Source organism: Bos indicus x Bos taurus, chromosome 25, assembly GCF_003369695.1.
Source record: "Bos indicus x Bos taurus breed Angus x Brahman F1 hybrid chromosome 25, Bos_hybrid_MaternalHap_v2.0, whole genome shotgun sequence".
NCBI lineage: Eukaryota > Metazoa > Chordata > Mammalia > Artiodactyla > Bovidae > Bos > Bos indicus x Bos taurus.
The window spans coordinates 28,545,601-28,566,406 of NC_040100.1; the positions used below are offsets into that span (position 1 = coordinate 28,545,601).

Sequence of the window (20,806 nt, forward strand, 5' to 3'; positions counted from 1 at the left end):
TAAACAATAAAAATAGAAAAAAAAAAAAAAAAAAAGCAAGACCCAGATAGTAATTTAATCATCTTTTATAGGGTTTTATATTGACTAACAGTTATATACTAAGAAATAGGGCATCCCAGGAGGCACGAGAGGTAAAGAATCCGCCTGCCAATGCAGGAGATGCAAGGGATGCAGGTTCAACCCCTGGGTTAGGAAGATCCTCTGGAGGAAGAAATGCCACTCCAGTATTTCTTGCCTGTAAAATTCCATGGACAGAGGAGCCTAGCAGGTTGCAGTCCATGGGGTTGCAAAGAGTCGGACACGACTGAGCGACTGAGCACACAGGAATAAGAAATAGAGGAACAGATAGCCACTTCTCGAGGCAGTAGTGAGAATGAGGCTGGCACACAGTTATCAACAGTAAATGTCAGGTTCCCGGGCATCCTCCCCCTCCTCACTCCTTCCTTTTCTTGGCCACTTCCCCCAAGCACTTACATAAACCTGAGCTCAGATTCCCGTCGGACCAAGACTTCCCGGAGACGCTGGATTTTCGCCATCTCCAGCTCGATCTCCTCCGGCCTCATGGTTGTCTCTGCCATGGAGATGATGTCCAGCTGATCTGTGCAGGAGATATAAAATGCAGGCGTCAAGACCCCGAGGGCTGTAAGGGTTTTCAAGAATTCCCTTTGGGACAGTCCCCGCCTTGCTCCAGCGACCTTCACACCCCAAGAAGGCACACGGATCTTTGCCAGTGTTGCAAGTCTGTATTTGTGAGCGGGCCCTTTAGAAACTAGAAAGCACGTTTCCATGGGAACCCTGTTACAAGGCAGAAGGAGGCTCAGGCAGGGGTCACCCAAACCTGTTCAAGGTTATAACGTGCCCTTGGCAGTCCCTGCCTGGTCCCAGCTTCTGAGTCTCGGTCCTTTTGACCATGGCCGTTCATCCTGTCCCAGTCTCCAAGACCAGCATTTTTAGGCAGAAAAATGGGTGTGATAATTACTTTTAGCAATACCATTAATAATTATCTTATAGGAATACTAAGTAATGTAAGTAATAGTAACGTGAAATGATACAAGTTTGTTGTAGAAAATTCAGATAACAGAGATAAGCAAAGAAGAACGAGGTAAAAAGTCATCTACAACCTCTCTGCCCAGAGGGAACATTTTGATGGACATTCTTCTGACTTTATATTGATAGTTATATGTATATATATATTGTCATATAAGTAAAGCCATATGTCAAAAAAATATAAGACCATATGTATGCCACACACACAGAACCATATAATTATCAAATATATGGAAAGACACTATATACGTGTGTGTGTGTATGTGTGTGTGCACTCAGTTGTGTCCAACTCTTTGTGACCCCATGGACTGTAACTTGCCAGACTCCTCTGTTCACGGGATTTTTCAAGCAAGATTACTGGAGTGGGTTGCCATTTCCTCTCCAGGGGATTTTCCCAACTCAGGGATCAAACCCATGTCTCCTATATTGGCAGGCAGATTCTTTACCAACTGCATCACATGGGAAGCCCTTACATATATATGACTGTATATAAATATATCTGCATGTATGTATGTATATACACCCGCTTCATGGATCACAGCTTTGTTGTGGCAAAGGGGCTTGTGTAACTCAATGAAGCTACGAGCCATGCTGTGCAGAGCCACCCAAAATGGGTGGGTCATAGTGAGGAGTTCTGACCAAATGTGGTCCACTGGAGCACGTGGTATTCTTGCCTGGAGAATCCCATGGACATGGGGTATGAAAAGTATGAAAAGGCAAAATGATATGATGCTGGAAGATGAGCACCCCCAGGTCAAGAAGGTATCCAAAATGCTCCTGGGGAAGAGCGGGAGGCAATTATTACATGAATTTGAGCAAAATTCTGGGAGATAGTGGAGGACAGAGGAGCCTACTACAGGAGCGTACGTACTACAATCCTTGGGGTTGCAATGAGTCAGACATAACTTAGCGACTGAACAACAATGTATATATGCACATATACTGGTTCACTAGGGCTACCATAACAAAACAACAGAAGCTGCAGAGCTTAAACTATAGACATTTATTTTCTCCTGGTTTTGGAGGTTAGAAGTTCCAGATCAAGGTCTGGCAGGGTGAGCTTCTGGTGAAAACGCTCTTCCTGGCTTGCAGATGCCCACCTTCTCACTGTACTCACATGGCCCCCTCATGTGCATGCAGAGAGAATTCTCCGGTGTCTCTTCTTAGAAAGACACTAACTCTATGAGATCAGGGCGCCACTTTTAATGACCTCATTTAATCTCAGTTCTGAGCACCGAAGAATTGATGCTTTTCAACTGTGGTGCTGGAGAAGACTCTTGAGGGTCCCTTGGACAGCAAGGTGATCAAACCAGTCAATCCTAAAGGAAATCAACCTTGAACATTCATTGGAAGGACTGATGCTGAAGCAGAAGCTTCAATCCTTTGGCCACCTGATGCAGAGAGCCGACTCATTGGAAAAGACCCTGATGCTGGGAAAGATTGAAGGTAGAAGAAGAAGCGGGCGACAGAGGACGAGATGGTTGGATGGCATCACTGACTCAACAGACATGAGTTTGAGCAAGCTCCGGGAGACAGTGAAGTACAGGGAAGTCTGATGTCCATGGAGTTGTAAAGAGTTGAACAGGACTTAGCGATTGAACAACAACAGCTTTCTCATTTCCAAATCAGCCTCACTGGGGATTAGGGCTCCAACATATGAATTTGTGGGGGATATAAACATTCAATCCATAACACTATGCATGTATGTGGATCTATGTATATACATCTCTCTTCATATACTGACGTTTTTTATGTACATTCTTCTGATGCATACATATGGTAATTTATGTCATTATATATATTATATATGTAGCATGCATATATAGGGTGACACATATGGTTTTATATGTGTGTGTGTTTTATATGTATAATGTTATATATAAACACATGCATTTTTTTTAAAGTGCAAAAACACATATCAAGATGTGAGTAGTTCAAGATGTTATGTGCATATATACACACAAACACATGCACACACTAAGTCATTCAGTTGTGTCCGACTCTTTGCAACCCTATGGACTGTCTCCCTCCAGGCTCCTCTGTCCACGGGATTCTCCAGGCAAGAATACTGGAGTGGGTTGCCATGCTCTCCTCCGGGGATCTTTCCGACCCAGGGATTGAACCCGCATCTCCTTTTATGTCTCCTGCATTGGCAGGTGGGTTCTTTACCATTAGAATCACCTGGGAGGCCCTATATATATATATATATATATATATATATATATATGTATACACACACACACACCATCATGGAGGTCTGGTTTTTGTAATATAAAGTTAGGGTCTCACCATTTTATTACCTGCTCATTTCACTGAACATTCCGTGAGCGTTTCCACACGTCCTTGGATGCTCTTCCCCAGCAGCAGTGTGAAAGGCTGTGTGGTTTGCTATTTGTGGCTGTGTCATGAATCACTTCACCAACCCCCAGACACTTAGGTTGTTTGCCATTTCCCCCACTAGAAGCAGCGCTGGGATGAGCATTCTCAGAGATAAATCTCTGCGTGCATCTAAGAGGTGCCTTTAGGCCGCATTTCCAGAGCGAATGGCTGGGTTTTAAAGGATGCCGTAGTCTGACGACCCTTCATCGGCAGAGGAGACACAGGGGAGGGAATGTTCTTGCTTTACTCTGAGGCCAACATCACATTCCCTGCATCTGCTAACTCCTTCCAACCTGGCTGTTGTGAGGATTGAATTAACAGAGACACGCTATGCTTGATGCACAGTTACAATTACCTTTGTTATCCCCATGCTCTGCCACACCATCTCTCTCTCTCTTTTTTTTAGTTGCAGGATGTGAATCTTTACTTGCGGCATTCGAACTCTTGGTTGCAGCATGTGGGATCCAGTTCCCTGACCAGGGATTGAACCTGGACCCCTTGCATTGGGAACACAGAGTCTTAGCCACTGGACCACCAGGGGCCAGAGTTAAAGATCTTTGAACTGAGGCCAATCACCAGTTCATGATTGTTGGTGAGCCTTTTTATGTCTTAGTATCATGTTCTTCCTTTACAAAATGGGATTTAATAGCTATCATATGCTAAGCTGTGCTGGAGGCTTTATATGTACAATCTCATTTAATCTCTATTTCATAGAGGATGTATCTGAAGCTTAAAGAAGGAAGGTGACTTGGCCAACATCATGCAACCAGAATGCTACAGAGACAGAATTCAAATCTAGCCTCTCTCTCTTCTCTCTAACCACATGCCTTCACCACATTATACAGCCTCCGGGTGAGAGCTAAATGAATCTATGGATGCAAAGGTGCATAGTTAACCATTCCAAAGACGTGAGTATCCTTATTTCTCAGCCATCATGGTTCAGACGGACAACCTGATTTCCACAGGACACATGCTGAAAATGGCAAGACACCCTGGGGCGAAGCGTGGGACAGAGAAGATTAATCACACCCCATGGATTGGCATTTTACCTCCATCCTCGGGGGAGGACGGAGGTGGTGGCACTGCCAGGCTCCAGGTGCTGAGATGAACGTTTAGCTTTGACTTGGGGCAGAGGATGGCACTGATCCTTCTGTTGAAAAGTCCTGCTCATAGATGCTTTCTTTCCCCTGGAGAAAGGAGCAAAGCCTGGAGTTCAAATCAGGATGGAACAGCTCGAATCCTTTCTCTGTGCCAGGCACTGTTGTTGTTCAGTTGTTAAGTTGTGTCCGACTCTTTGCGACCCCATGGACTGCAGCACACCAGGCATCCCTCTCCTTCACCCTCTCCCAGAGTTTGCTCAAACTCATGTCCATTGAGTCAGTGATGCCATCCAACCATCTCATCCTCTGTCATCCCCTTCTCCTTCTGCCTTCAATCTTTCCCAGCACAAGGCTCTTTTCCAGTGAGCCAGCTCTTCACACAGGTAAGCCAAAGGAATGGAGCTTCAGCTTCAGCATCAGTCCTTCCAATGAATATTCAGGGTTGATTTCCTTTAGGATTGACTGGTTTGATCTCCTTGCTATCCAAGGGACTCTTAAGAGTCTTCTACAGCACCACAATTCAAAGGCATCAATTCTTTGGCACTCAACCTTCTTTATGGTCCAACTTTCACACCCATACATGACTACTGGAAAAACATAGCTCTGACTATACAGACTTTTGTTGGCAAAGTCTTGCTAGGCTCATTACAAGTCTCATCTCATTTAATCTTCACAACACCTTAGGTGAGGGGTTAACCAGCTATGCTAATGCTAAGTCACTTCAGTCGTGTCCGACTCTGTGTGACCCCATAGATGGCAGCCCACCAGGCTCCGGCGTCCCTGGGATTCTCCAGGCAAGAATACTGGAGTGGGTTGCCATTTCCTTCTCCAACGCATGAAAGAGAAAAGTGAAAGTGAAGTCACTCAGTTGTGTCTGACTCTTAGCGACCCCATGGACTGCAGCCTACCAGGCTCCTCTGTCCATGGATTTTCCAGGCAAGAGTACTGGAGTGGGGTGCCATGACCATGGGCCAAAGCCAGTCCCCACCCTGATGTTGCAATAAAGTTTTATTGGAACACTGGCCATGCTCATTCATCTATGTATTGCTTATGGCTGTTTCTGCATTACACCAATAGGATGAGTAGCTGTAACAGAGATTGCATGGCCCACATAACTGCAAATATTTGTAGAAAAAGTTTGCCAACCCCTGCCCTAGATGGTAGATGCTATCATTCCCCTAATTTAAATTAGGTTAAAAAAAAACACACATTTAGACAGTAACAATAATAGCTAACATTTATTTAGCACTTATTACATGCTAGGATCAAATCACCTTATTTAACTCCCAAAATAGCCCTGGGTGATAAAAACTGTTTTCATCCCCCTTTCACAGAAGAGCAAGTCAAGGCTCAAGAAATGGAGAAAGTGGTGGGGTCAAGATTTAAAACCAGACCTGTCCTACTCCAAAGTCTTTGTTGCCATCAATTCTATTCACTTAAGAACTACCTCCCCACTTAAGAAGTATCATCATCAGCTTAGCAATCAGAAAACTGAGTCTATTTTATTGCCTTAGATATATGGAGAGTAGCTCTTTTTTAATTTCATGTTTTAAATTATTGGAGTATAATTGCTTTACTGCGTTGTGTTAGCTTCTGGTGTACAACAAAGTGAAGTAGCTATAGGTATACATATATCCCCTCCGTCCCACCCCTTACCCCCTCCCCACCCCTCTAGGTCATTAAAGAGCACTGAGCTGAGCTCCCTGTGCTTTATAGCAAGTTCCCAATAGCTAGCTATTACACGCATGGTGGTGTATATATGTCAACAAAGAGGAGCTGTTTTAAAGATCTAGCAGGTGATTATCTGGGGAGCTCTGCCCCAGGAATTAGGATACACCTGGGCTGAGGGGCAGGGGTCAGGTCCAAGGACCTTCATGCAGGGGGTCTTCAGCCCAGACCCTGAGAAATGCGGGTACAAGATGTCAGTAAGTGAATATCATGCATGGTTTCTTTCAGTCTGACCTTGTATGACAGAACTAGCATGATGGAAACCTCGGCAACATTCTCCAGCTAGAAGGAAGGCAACCAACAGTGGATGTGTCCACAAGGACAAATCCCAGGAGGAGCTGGATAAGCATTTCAGGACAGCTAGAGAAGATGGTTGCTACAAGGATCTAAGAGAGCAAAGCATGGTTGTTTAGAACAAGCAGAGCACTAAGGCACAGAAGTCCCCAGGGCTCCAACTGCCATGGCTGTCACTCAGCTTAGAGCAGCTGAGTCACTTCTGGGGGATGAAGCAGCTAAATCCATCTTTTTTATCCCCAAATGCCACACCAGGAAGACTCACGCCTCATGAGCACAGCAGCACTGGCAAGCAAGAGCTGAGCACTGAGCACCGGACATGACTGGGATGTTCCTGCAGGTTTAATCATTTATCTTGAAAACGTAAAGCTACCTGGGGACAGGGCGGTGATGGTGGGCATGGCAAGCGAGGGCTGATGGTCTCCTAGAAATTTATAATTTAAATTTAGAGAGAAGGGAAACTGCTGGGGACCAAAAGAGAAATCTTCCCCGGTCAGTCGTCTTCAGCCATGGGTCACAACATGAATCTAAGTCCAGGGTCCCCTGGGCAATACCCACTTCTGCTTCTGCTTCCTCATTTCATGTACCCAGAGCTGTCACATATGAAGCATCACTAGGAGTCCAGCACTAACTCATCCTGCTCCTAAATACCTTGGCAGGTAGGTACGCACATTATCACCCTCTCTTTATAGGTTAATAAGATGAGGCTCAGAAGGAACATAAGTGATTGGCCAAAGTCATTCAACCAGTGAATGGCACAGACCCAGGACTGTCTGATTCCAAAGTCCAGGCTGTAGGTCAAAGGGCTACAGGATAGCATTTCCAAAACCTCAATCACTGCGCAGAATTCACCACAATCATGTACTATCGGTCAGGCTTTCCAGGTGGCACTGATGGTAAAGAATCTGCTTGCCAATGCAGGAGACTCAGGTTCAATCCCTGGGTTGGGAAGATACTCTGGAGGAGGAAATGAGAACCCACTACAGTATTCTTGCCTGGAAAATTCCATGGACAGAGGGACCTGGCAGGCTACAGTGCATGAGGCCAAAGAGTCGGACATGACTAAGTGACTGAACACACACACACACATTATGTTGGGGACTGAATGCTTGTGTCCTCCCCTCACCCTGCCAAAGTCCTATGTTGACACCCTAACTCTTAGTGTGATGGTGTTTGGAGGTGGAGTATTTGAGAGGTAATCAGGGTTATAGGAGGTCACAAGGGTGGGGCCCCCATAATGGATTAGTGCCCTTATATGAAGCATCAGAGCTTGCTTCCTGTCTCTCTGTTGTTCCCCATGTAAGAACACAAGAAGATAGTCGTCTACAAACCAGAAAGAGGGTCCTTACCAAACACCAGATCTGCCAGTGCCTTGATCTTGGACTTCCCAGCCTTTAGAACTGTGAGAAATAACTGTTGTTTAAGTCACTCAGTCTATGATACTTTGTTACAGCAGCCTGAGCTAAGACACTAACTATACCAGCATGTATTCAATATTCTTTACATTGACTTTTTTCACTTATATAAACTCCTTAAAGGAAATTGCATTATCATATCCATACATACTGTCAATATCACTTAGTATAGTTAGAAAATAATCATAACAGTAAGTCCAATGGAAATAAAGTGATCTTATCAAATTCTGACTAAATACTGTAGCCTGCTTAGAGCTCAGATTGAAAGCCTAACTTTTCTTTCTTAACCATGTAGATGAGTAAGTACTACATAGTTGGCAAGTACTGGAGAGGTGTTAAAGACAAACCATCAAACTGAGGCTTCTTTGACAATTGTAAAGGTCGATAATTGGAAAAAAAAAAAGAGTACAGGAGATACTGTGGGCTCAGTTCCAGACCACTGCAATAAAGTAAGTATCTCAATAAAGCAATCACACAAAGTTTTTGGTTTCTCAGTGCACAAAAGAATTTCGTTTGCACTTTACTGTAATCAAATGTGCAAGAGCATTTTGTCTAAAAAAAAGAAAACAATGTATGCACCTTAATTTAAAAATACTTGATGGCTAAAAAATGCTAACCATCATCTGAGCCTTCAGTGAGTCATAATCTTTCTGCTGGCGGAGGGTATGGAATGTGAGAATTACCAAGACGTGACACAGAGACACGAAGTGAGCAAATGCTATTGGAAAAGTGGCAAGACAGACTTGTTTGACACAGAGATGCCATAAAACTTCAGTTTGTAAAACACACAATATCTGGGAAGCACAATAAATTGAAGGATGCCTGTAATTTTCGTGCAACCTAATTCATTGTGGTTTTGTCACCGAACTCAGATCTAGCTGCTCGCCACTTAAAAGCCATTAAAGAAGCCAGGTTGGTGAAAGGCAAGTTTGCTTTATTTTGGATGCTGGCAACTAGTGGGGAGGGCAGGCACCTGTCCAAAGGCTGACTCCACCCCCCCTTCACCCAACAGTCAGTGGGCAACAGCTTTTATAGACAGAGGGAGGGGGCTACATGCAGAAATAGCACAGTCAGCTCTGACAGTCATCTTGAAATGAGTCATCAGTGGTCTGACCAGCATCATTTTGATTCTTTTAGGTACAATTCCTTCAGTTCCGGGGCTGGTTTGTTTCCATGTCCCTGTGGCCAGTTCTCAAAATTGTGGCAGCTTAGGAATGGCTAGAGTCTGGTCATCATGTAGTTAACTTCTTCCACTGGGTGGTGGTTTCAGCATCTATAAGAGAGCTCACAGGATATGGCTTAGAACATGATCTACAACACAGGAGAAGGAAATCAAGGTCCTGACTGTGATTAATGGCTACATTATTATTTGGTTTCCTTCGTTTCTGCATTTTCTCACTTTTCCGATTAAACTCATTCTTTCACTAAAGCTTTTCCACAGACAAAAGGCAGGCTGAGGACATGGGGGACAAGGGTCACAGCATTCCAGTTTGAGGCTAAGAGCATCTGGGTGCCAGGGTCACCCTTCCTACCCCCGGGAAAGCTTCCGTAGAATCAAATTCCAGTTCCTTTGGTTGGAAAGGACTTAGAGGCCCTGGGGACAGCCTCATCTCCGTGTCTGACAGGATGTGGAAGGACATGACACGATTTGCTTCTGAGGGTCCCTCAACAAACAGCAGGGGGCTCAATCTCTTGAGTTCTCATTGGAAATTAAATGAGAACTGAGGCGTGAAGGCAAGTGTGTCAGATTTTTTCGCCCAAAGATGAATCAGCCATTTTGAGTCATTATTTTAACCCAGCTTGTATCATAGAAGCAATTTAATGATGGTGGATGTATTCATTTCAGTCCCACAAACACTTACTGGCGCCCAGCATCCTTGGAACATCCTCAAAAGGACACACAAGAGAAGGGCCTTTGGAGAACGGGGGAGCCTGTGGGTAAGCATCAGAGGACAATCACCTTCAGCCTAATATGTCCTTTTCTATCCTGTGAATAGATGTGGAACTTTTTTTTTTAAGTCTTTATTGAATTTGCTACAATATTACTTTTGTTTTATGTTTTGGTTTTTTGTCCACCCAGGCATTAGGATCTTAGCTTCCCCACCCAGGGATCAAATCTGCACTCTGCACATTGGAAGGCAAAGTCTTAATCACTGGGACACCAGGGAAGAACCTAACGCCAGGAGAGAAACTATCTGAATTTTGTAATAAACTTTTTAAAATTTTTGGAATAAATTTTATGTATAGAAAACTTGCAAAGACACTACAGAGAATTCCTATCTGCCCTTCCCCTAATGCCCACCATTGTTAATACATCTGATGCGGCTGATTTACTGTATTTGTTGTTGTTGTTTAGTCGTTAAGTTGTATCCAACTCTTTTGACCCCATGGACTATAGCCCGCCAGGCTCCTCTGTCCATGGGATTTCCCAGCAAGAATACTGGAGTGGGTTGCCATTTCCTTCTCCAGGGGATGTTTCCTACCCAGGGACTGAACTGAGGCAGGAGGCAGGTGAGCGCCCGTCCACCAGGGTAAAGCTATTGGAGATTCAGTCCTTGCGGATCAAAACTCCAAGAAGAAAAAAGCAGGACAATTAAGGGAGGAGGCTGGGCCCGGCCCAGACCACGTATTTCTCATTCCCCAAGTCAGAAGACCTCCTTGACCACACATGCACAGAAAGGCTCCTTGGAGACCAAAGGGGAGTTATGTTAAGGGATGTTCTACCCAGAGGCCTTTTCAGTAAGATCCATCTTGGCTAAGAGATGCATGCGCACACATGGGAGGGTCCTGCGATATACCAAATACAGACAGTGAACTGGGGAAATTCAAATGACTGGCCAAAGGAAACCCGGAAAAATGCCTCATAAAAGTGATTCAAGCTGCCACGAGGGTGCAACTCGGCGACTCTCTCTCCCTGAGAGAGCCCGTGTGTCTTTCTACACGGACTGTACTATTTTACTTCTCAATAAACACTTTACCTGTTTCACTACTTTCCATCTTTGTAGGAATTCTTTTCTGCAAAGCTGAAGGGGCAGGGCCCTTGTCACTGACCACTGATCTAGTGACTAGGATTTGGTGCTTTCACCAACGCAACCCGGCCTCAGTCGCTGGCTGGGAACCCCAGCCACTGCAGGCCGAGGCCACCCAAGATCATATCCCGCGTCTCGTGCATAGGCAGGCGGATTCTTTACCACTGAGTGACCAAAGAAGCCCAATTCACTGTTAACTGTGTTGTTTGAATGCTTACCATGGCAGGTGTCATCGGCTGAAAACATTAAAGAAAAAGAGAAAAAGCTTTTTGGGTACAGGTACCGTGAGAGCCAGGTGAGCCCTCAAAGACGGCCTATGAGAGGGGCCGTTATGGGCATGAACTTTTCAGGTGTCACGACCACCTCCCAGGCTGATCTTGGTCCCATCGGTTGATGAGTCTGGGCCTCAGTTTCTTCATCTGCCACATGGGGACAATCACTCATGTCTCAGCTGATCTTCGTGCCAGGCATAAAGAAACTTCTCTGTAATGTTTGCTCTTATTATTCATTTAATAAATATCAATGAAAACCTGCTTCATGCCAGATCCTGCTCTAAGTAATGAGGATGAAACAAAACAGACAAAAGCCTTGTTCTCATCAAGCTGACCTTCTAAGAAGGGGTTTATGTGTCAGGGAGAAAAGTCATTAGCTCACAGCTTTCCTCTGATGCTAGGTTTGGACAGATTCCAGTTCAAGTCCTGGCTCTACCAGTCACTGTGTGATCTGGACCACGTTACTGATTCTTCCCAAGACTCAGTTTCCTCTTCTGTAAAATGGACAGTAAGTCCTACCTCATAGAGTTGCTGCTCTGGAGAAGAAGTAAGATGACACATCCAGTGCTTGGTGCAGTGCCCGGGTGTGATAAAGGGTGGTCAGCATCATTCTTACTACTCACACCTGTCCTTTCCCTGGAAAAGCCAGACCAATGTGGGGGAGGAGACAAGGTCAGCATCATCAAACCTGGAGAACGAGGGCCTGCTGGTCATTTAGACCCACGCCTGCTCCCCAGTGGCTCAGTGGTAAAGAATCTGCCTGCAGTGCAGGAGATGCATGTTCAATCCCCGGGTCAGGAAGATCCCCTGGAGGCAGGCACGGCAACCCACTCCAGTATTCTTGCCTGGGAAATCCCATGGACAGAGGAGCCTGGTGGGCTACAGTCCATACAGTCACAAAGAGTCGGACATGACTGAAGCGACTGAGCACGCATGCACACACACATCACCCTGAATGAAGGGTCCAAGAATGGCCCTGCTAGCCCTCAGCCAAGGAGCCAGGTCCTTTAGCTCACCCCCTAGGTCCCCACAGGCACATCTTCCTGGTATCGACCCGAGGGAGAGTCGTAAATACCAGGGAAAGATATCTGAGCCCCATTACTGGGGAACAGATATCCTGATGCATTTCAAAGGCTCCTGGTGATACCCCAGCCTTTTACTGTCATCAATCATTCATGGAGGATAGAAGCTCATTTCAACCCCTCAAACATCCTAGTATGGGATGTATCAAGCATCTCGCCTTCTCGCTATGAAGTGAATATAATGGGAAACAGTCGGTTGCTCTTAATGAGTCACCATTTCCCAAGAAGATGAAGTAACTGCTTTTAATTCAGACGCTCCGTATCCTCCCCCTCCGCCTTGTGAATAAGGATGCCTCTGGGTCCTGCGAGTAATCATACCTCCCTCTGCACGCCACCTTCTCATATGTAATGCCTCTTTATAATCACAATCACTCCACAAGGAAGGTTTTGCAGCTGAAGAAACTGATTTGCCTTCAAATCGTGACCATGGATATTATTCTCTAATGGGATTTTGGGTATGATTTTTTTTTTTAAGCTTCTCTGAGTTTCTATTTTCTCAGCCACATCTGCCTTGTCTGAGGTCACGAAAGGAGTTAGGGAGAAGGTCTGATCAGCAACAGGGTTAATAAACAGGCTCTGGAGTCAAGTCAACATGGGTTTAAGTTCTGGCTCTGCCTCCTTCTAGCTGCTGCCCTTGGGCAAATGACTTCAACTCTCAGCCTCAGTTTCTTTTTTCTTAATTTTATTTATTTTTGGCTGTGCTGGGGCTTCAATGCTGCACTCAGGCTTTCTCTAGTTGCAGAGAGCAGCATTCTCATGGCGCTGGTTTCTCTTGTTGCGGTGCACAGGCTTAGTTGCTCTGAGGCACGTGAGATCTTCTCAGACCAGGAATCAAACCCACATGCCCTGTGTTGGAAGGCAGATTCTTAACCAATGGACCACTAGGGAAGTCCCAAAGCCTCAGTTTCCTTATCTATAAATTGAGGGCAAGGACATAGCCATGAAATTAAAAGATGCTTGCCCCTTGGAAGAAAAGCTATGACCAACCCAGATGGCATATTAAAAACCAGAGGCATTACTTTGCCGACAAAGGTCCATCTAGTCAAAGCTATGGTTTTTCCAGTAGTCATGTGTGGATGTGAAAGTTGGACTATGAAGAAAGCTGAGCACCAAAGAACTGATGCTTTTGAACTGTGGTGTTGGAGAAGACTCTTGAGAGACCCTTGGACTGCAAGGAGATCAAACCAGTCCATCCTAAAGGAAATCAGTCCTGAATATTCATTGGAAGGACTGATGCTGAAGCTGAAACTCCAATCCTTTGGCCACCTGATGCAAAGAACTGACTGAATGGAAAAGACCCTGATGCTGGGAAAGATTGAAGGTGGGAGGAAAAGGGGATGACAGAGGGTGAGATGGTTGGATGGCATCACCGACTCGATGGACACGAGTTTGAGCAAGCTCTGGGAGTTGGTGATGGACAGGGAGGCCTGGCGTGCTGCAGTCATGGGGTCACAAAGAGTCGGACACGACTGAGAGACTGAACCAAACTGAAGGACAAAGAATGTGGGAACCTCTGAAGGCTCATTCTGAAAGCTCAGAAACCAAAGGAAAAGCAAGGGCTTTACCTCCTCTCTGCTCCACAGCCTCTGAGTTTTGTTGGGACCTGAGTTTCTTTACCATCAGCACTACTGACATGAGGGGCCGGATGATTCTTAGCTGGGGGCCGTCCTGTGCATTGTAGGATGTTCAGCAGCATCCTTTGCCTCTGCACCCTAGAAGCCAGTAGCATCCTCCCACCCACCCAAAGCGTCTTCACACATTTGTGAATGTCAACATAGGAAACAAACTCACTCCCCTCTCCCCAAAAACTAGTGATGGAGACACACTCTTTCAACAGTGCTCTTGGGAGCACAGATATGAGACCCTCGTGCTGCTGCTGCTAAGTTGCTTCAGTCATGTCTGATTCTTTGCGACCCCATGGACTGTAGCCCACAAGATTCTTCTGTCCATGGGAATCCCCAGGCAAGAATATTGGAGTGGGTTACCATTTCCTTCTCCAGAGGATCTTCCCAACCCAAGGATCAAACCCGCATCTCTTAGTGTCTCCTGCATTGGCAGGCAGGTTCTTTACTACTAGCACTAACTGGGAAGCCCAGAGACCCACGTGGGTGTGATTCAAAGTTCATTTCCTGGGACTTCCCTGGTGGTCCAATGGTTAAGACTCCATGCTTCCAATGCAGAGGGTGCAGGTTTGATCCCTCATCAGGGAACTAAGATCCCACATGCCACATCGTGGCTCAGCCAAAACATTTTTTTAAAAATCCATTTCCCTGGACCTCTCCGGAGTCTACTGAATCAGAATCTCTCTGGAGGAGGCCCCCATAATCTGTATGTCATTAAGGCGATTTCTTCATTCATTTCTTTGTTTCCTGAAATGAGGAGAGAGTGGTGTAATCCCCAGCAAGGGGTCATTATGAAGATTAACTGAGGGGATCCATAGAGCCCGTAACACAGTGTACTCAATAAATGTTGGCTATTTCATTACAGAAGCACTTGTCTGGACAAAGAGGAACATAGAGGACTCCAGGCTTGGGGGAAGCCTGGAGGAAAAACATGGGCAGTGGTAATGGCCTCTCTGTTCAAATGCCAGCTGAGAACTGTAACTAATAAGTTACAGGTGACACAAGGGAGACCATGCAAGCCCCACAGGGGCTTTGCTCTGCCGATAATCACTTCTCACATTGACTTCATGCTCAACTGCCTCCCCAGCTAAAACAACTCACTGTCAATAAAAGGCAAGAGGTGAAAAAGTAAAAAAAAAAAAAAAAAAAATCAGCCTGAGTATTAGTTGTTCGTTGCTGCCTTTGAAAATGACCACACATTTATTGGCTTAAAAGAATGCACATGTACTGCTTTATCTTTCTGGAGTCAGAGGTTTGACATGAGTCTCGCTTGTTCTAGCTTCTGGCGGTTGCCTACACCCCTTGGTTAGCAGCCACCTCCTCCATTTTCAAAGTCAGCCATGACAGGAGGAGTCCTTTTTATGGGACATCTCTCTGACCCTTCTTAGTTCTTCACATCTCTCTCTGACTCAGTCAAGAAAGGCTCTCTCATCTTAAGGGCTCATGTGATTAGATTGGGTCCATTCTTGTAATCCATTATAATCTCTTCTTCTCAAAGTCTGTACCTTAATTCCACCTGCAACAATAATTCCTGTTTGCCGTATAAGGTAACATACTCATAGGTTCTGAGGATAGGAGTGTAGGCATCTTTTGGGGACCATTATTCAGTAAATCACGGTCTATATGACAGAGGATACCAGATAAACTGACTGTGGAACGTTCCAGAGTGGGGTCATTATCATCCTCCCAGGCAAAATCTGTGGTCTGTAGAAAGGGACCTAGACCCATTGAAGGAAGTAGGGCATCCAAGCAGTAAGGCTGCCCTCCTGCTCACTGGGGATCATCCACCCCCCCGGCTCAGTGCCAGCAGCCATCACACAACAAACACCCTCAGTTGATAGCATGACTCAACTAGAAATGCCAGTTCTGCCCCTTACTGGCTTGTGACCCTGGACAAGATACTTACATTCTCTGAGATTTTGCTTTTTCACTTGTCAAGTGTGTCTAACAACCCTACCTTGCAATATTCCTTCATTCCATAATAACTCCCTGCAAGGCTGGTAAGCTGGTCATGTGACCTCTCCCCGTCAAGGTCCACCATTAGTGAAATGGGGATAATAATTAACTAACTCAGTGGTTGTGGTGCTGGTTGAATGACAGGTTGTGTGCAAGGCTCTTAATGTGGCACCTGGTACATCATAAGGAGTGCGAGGTTGTCAATGACCACAAGTACTATCATCATCAACATCCCCACCCTCATCATCATTACCATCTTTATCATCTTCTGCAACATCGTGATCATCACCATCCCTGCCATCATCACCATCATCCCTACCATCATCACCACCGTCACCATCAGAAGCAGCAGCAGCATCACCGACATCAAAAGAGAAACCAGACAATCTCAGACCAACACCACAGCTGAAGCTGGAGACAGGGAAGGACAGAAGAGATCAGCCCCAGGAGCTCCTGTGACAACTTTACCTCCCTCCCCAGAACTCCCTTTAATGGGAATGCCCTACCTCTTACACCATCCCATTCCATGCCTACCTAAGGACAACGAGAAGCACTAAGTCCCACCAGCATCATCGACAAAACTAGCCTTAGGTCTGGAGGGAAGGGAATGGGAGGTGATATTAAGGTAATGGAAAAAAAATTTTTTTAAGCAACTATTCTAGAATAAGGGCTTCCCTGGTAATGACTCTGCCTGCAATGCAGGAGACCCAAGTTAGATCTCTGGGTTGGGAAGATCTCCTGCAGAAGGAAATAGCAACCCACTCCAGTATTCTTGCCTGGAGAATCCCATGGACAGAGGAGCCTGGCAGGCTACAGTCCATGGGGTCATAAATATTATCCTTCAAGGAATTACCTCAGAATGCTTCTAATAATCCTAACATTCCTCAAGCCTTTTAAAACTTTTACTAGACAGCTATATGATGATTCAATCCTTTCTGGAATAAGGAGAGGGATCAATAAGCAAACTCTTCTTTGATCACTGCTTTCAAATAAATTTATGAGCCATTCCAGACAAAATAGTTTAACACACCTATATTCACTTTTTTATATTCACAAGATTTGATTACTTAATTTGCACCACCTGGCTCAGAATGACTTTTCCAAAAATGAAACTCCCTCTCCAAGACAAAAGTTGCTTATCACCATTAAGGGTGCTCACAAGACCTCAACATGGATTGGGATTGTGGTCCCCAAGAGAGGTTTCCATTTGAATGATGTGTGTGCAATATTTCCAGAGTGGGGCTTTGAAGGAGGGTGACACGTGAGTTCTGGCAGTTTATTTAACAATCTGTAATGTCATATTTTCCCTTCTAAGTGACCCTCAATGAGTCACCAAGTGGCTCTGTCATATTTCTCCAACCCCAAGCAGAAGGGCTCAGCTTGGTTTCTGAGGTCCTCTGAGACCCTACCAGAGAACAAAGTATTCTCTCTAATTCAGAGGGAACTGTTAGGAATGCTGAGTTAAAACCATGGAAATCGATAACCCTATAATAACAATAAGGTAACTGTCCAATTAAAACTGCATAAAAACAACTAATGCTTTTTGGCATTTCTGTAGGTTCATCCTATTATTCAAAGTTCTTTTTTTTTTTTAATGTCCTCCAGCCCTGAAATCTCAGAACAACTTCATGAATATAGACAATTACGAATCTACCCTGAGCTGTGAATCATGCATCTTTTAGTAAGGCTCCCTCACACTTCCAATTTTCAAACCAATTCAGAAGTAAGCGGAGGGCCCGGGTCACACAAGGGTGGGTAGAGAACCAGATGGTGCTGCTGAAAAGCCCGCTTGGTGGGCTAAGATGATTGGAATCTACAGGAATATAAATTGAGACTGTCTAAAGTAATATTTCAGTTTTTAAAAATTGCTTAGCCTTAAAATCATGTGGCTCATTTCATCTCTCTCTGCCTGGAAACTTAACTGGAGACATAAACTGCTTGGAGAACATAATTTTAACTCGGAAAGTTTGAGAATGAGGAACAGCCTAGGATGAATTCTTATCTGAGTGGTTTGCCTGGGATTCAGGATGCTCGAGGGTCAAAGAAAACCAGCCAGGGAAGGCTACTTATGGGCTTTGTGCGAGCATGAGTGGGTCAAGTTCAGTGTTCACCAACAGGATTGTAAACTGGAAAACCAGAGGGAGAGTCAGATTACAGCAGAAGAGAAAAGACACAAACGTTGAAATGGACTTGGCAGATTGAAAGTCCAGTGTGAGAGGCAAGATAAAATCCTAAACAGAAAGGCCACAGGCAAAAACATCAGGGCCAGAAATACTCAGTTTTGTTTTGTTTTTTTATGAAAGTTCACACTTTGTCCACATTTCCTTGGTTTTTACCTATTGTCCTCATTTCTGTGTTTCAGGATCCCATCCAGGACAGCCCGTGACATTTAGTCATCATGTCTCCTTAGGTTTCTCTTGGTTGAGACAGTTTCTCAGAGTGGTCTCATTTTTTTTTAAAAATAATATGTATTTATTTATCTGGCTGCACTGGATCTTAATTGCAACATGTAGGATCTAGTTCCCTGACCAGGTGTTGAACAAGAGACTCTGGAGTGCTAAGTCTTAGCACCTGGATCACCAGGAAAGTCCCAGAATGTCCTTGCTTTTGATGACGACCTTGACAATTTTAAGGAGTAGTCGTCAGGTGTTTTGCTGAATGTCCCTCCACTGGGATCTGCCTGGTATTTCTCTGATGACTGGACTGGGGCTATGGGTTTTTGGAGGAAGATCATAGAGCGAGAGTGCCATTCTCCTTGCCTTCTGTCAAGGACACATACTCTAAAGGTTACTCTTGATCCAGGTCACTCTTGATCCTGACCCCGATCTCATAGCTGAGGTCATGTTTATTAGGTTTCTCCCCCTACTCCTTTCCATACCATCCTCTTTGGAAGGACATCAATAAGCACAGCCCACATTTACAGGATGGGGAGTTATGCCCACTTCCTTGAGGGCAGAGTATGGTATTATTTTTATAAATAGAAAAAAAAATTCCTACATTGGAAGATGAAGAGGATCACAAGCCAGTGGATCACAAACCCAGAACTTCTTGCATGTCTCAGCCAGAACTGGGGGGTGTGGGTAGGGCCAGTAACCCGGCAAGAGATTCAAAATCAGAGCATTTGAGTTCAAGCATCACTGTGGCTTCAAAAAAGCTGAAGATGCCAAAAAACTGGACGCAAAAGCTAGCCAAGATTTCAGCCAGTTGGGATTTATTTCATAAGCACAGAGTTTTATTCTCTCTGGCCTCCCTTTTGAACATGCAAGGCTCAACCCCCGTGAAGGGGGTCATTCTTCTGTGGGACCCTGGGCAAATGACATAGCCTCAGAAGGTCTGGGGGGCTCTTCATATATTCACCAAACCTACTCTAGGCCAAACAATGTTCTAGGCTCTAGGCACAGAGACACGCAGCATTCATCCCAGTGGAGAAGATGGGCTGCAAGTAAAAAAAGATAAACAGCCTTTAAGTCGACTGGACTATGTGGAGAGTAAAATATGGTTATGGGCTGGTAATTGGTGGTGCCTTCAAACAGTGTGGCTGGGGAAGACCTCTTTGAGAAAGTGACATTTGAGCTGACATTAAATGATCAAGAGGAGCTGGCCTGGGAAGACAGAAGGAAAGGATGTTACCGTCAGATGGAACAGCAAGTGCCGGAGCCATGAGACGGGAACAAGCTTGATGTTCATGAACAGAGAGAAGGTCAGTGTGGGTGGAACAAAATGAGAACAGGGGAGGGTGTGACATGATGGTGAGACAGGAAGGGGCCAGATAATGCAAGGCTGGTGGAAAGCTGGATTTTATTCTGTGACTGACCTACAGAAGAATTCTAAGCAGGGGAGAGATAAGACTGCTGTCTTCTGTGATAGAAGGTGTAAAGGTAGGGAGCAGGCATAGAGGTAGGAAGATCAGCTTCCTGCAACTGCTTCAGGGATTTGGAGGATTAAATGCAGCATAATATATGCAAAGTGCTTAATCGAGGGCTCAGTCATAGCAAGAGATCGATAAACACAATAAAATAAAATAAATGCAATCAAAAAGCACACAACTGCTGTTATGCAGATTCCAGCTGTTTCTTCCGGCTCAGCCACAGTCACCTCTGTAGCTCCCACTCTGTGGACTTTTGCAGAAGGTGATTCAGCCCTACAGTTGCTGGCCATCCTGTTCCCACAGATAGGGCTGTCTGATCTGGGGTGTGGCAGACAGGTGGCTGGGAGGTTGAGCATTTTGGGGGCACATACACACACACCCAGGTACATAAGATGGGGACTGAAACATTGGCCCAGGCCCCAGTTAGGACTGGAGTGTGTTCTGAGGGTCCTGTGTGAAGGATAACAGAATATGTCACCCCAAAACATGTCCCTTTCCCATAAGGATTATTAGCTGAAAGCAACTGAGGGAAAAAAAAAAGGTACAAGAAAAGCTCCCTACCTTTTTCAATTTGCCTAAAAGTAGGATATCAATTTATAATAAAGGTCATAAATTGTGTAACATATATATATATATATCTAATATATATAATGGTATATATTATATATACCTTTATAAATTGTATAGAGGTAATAAATTTAAATTTATTATAAATTATAATAAAGGTTATATATTTATAAAATTATAAATCTCCCTTCTGTACCAGGGGGGAGAGAAACTAATCAGTGCAAACAACTCTAGATTTTCATCAGCCTGGCGATGTCTCCAGAGGAATCTATACGATAAACTTAAAGACTAACCAATCCTTATTCTGCATTACTTTCCCCCATCTACCTACCTTCCCATTAGAAACTCAAAGTCCCTTTTCTTGTCTTGTCACTTCCCTAAAAATGTATCGTTCTTCTGTGCAGATTCTGTATCAGCCCGAGTTCTAACCACCCTGATGAGCTACTC

General features: G+C 44.8%; 1 protein-coding gene across 1 annotated transcript in view; it reads right to left on the reverse strand.

Moving 5' to 3' along the window:
• The window catches only part of C25H16orf45 (chromosome 25 C16orf45 homolog), a 145,402-nt gene that overhangs the window by 57,894 nt on the left and 66,702 nt on the right, over nt 1–20,806 (reverse strand). The window contains exon 2 of the mRNA XM_027527438.1: nt 475–598. Coding sequence (XP_027383239.1) covers nt 475–598 — 124 coding nt within the window. The remainder of the gene's footprint in view (nt 1–474; nt 599–20,806) is intronic.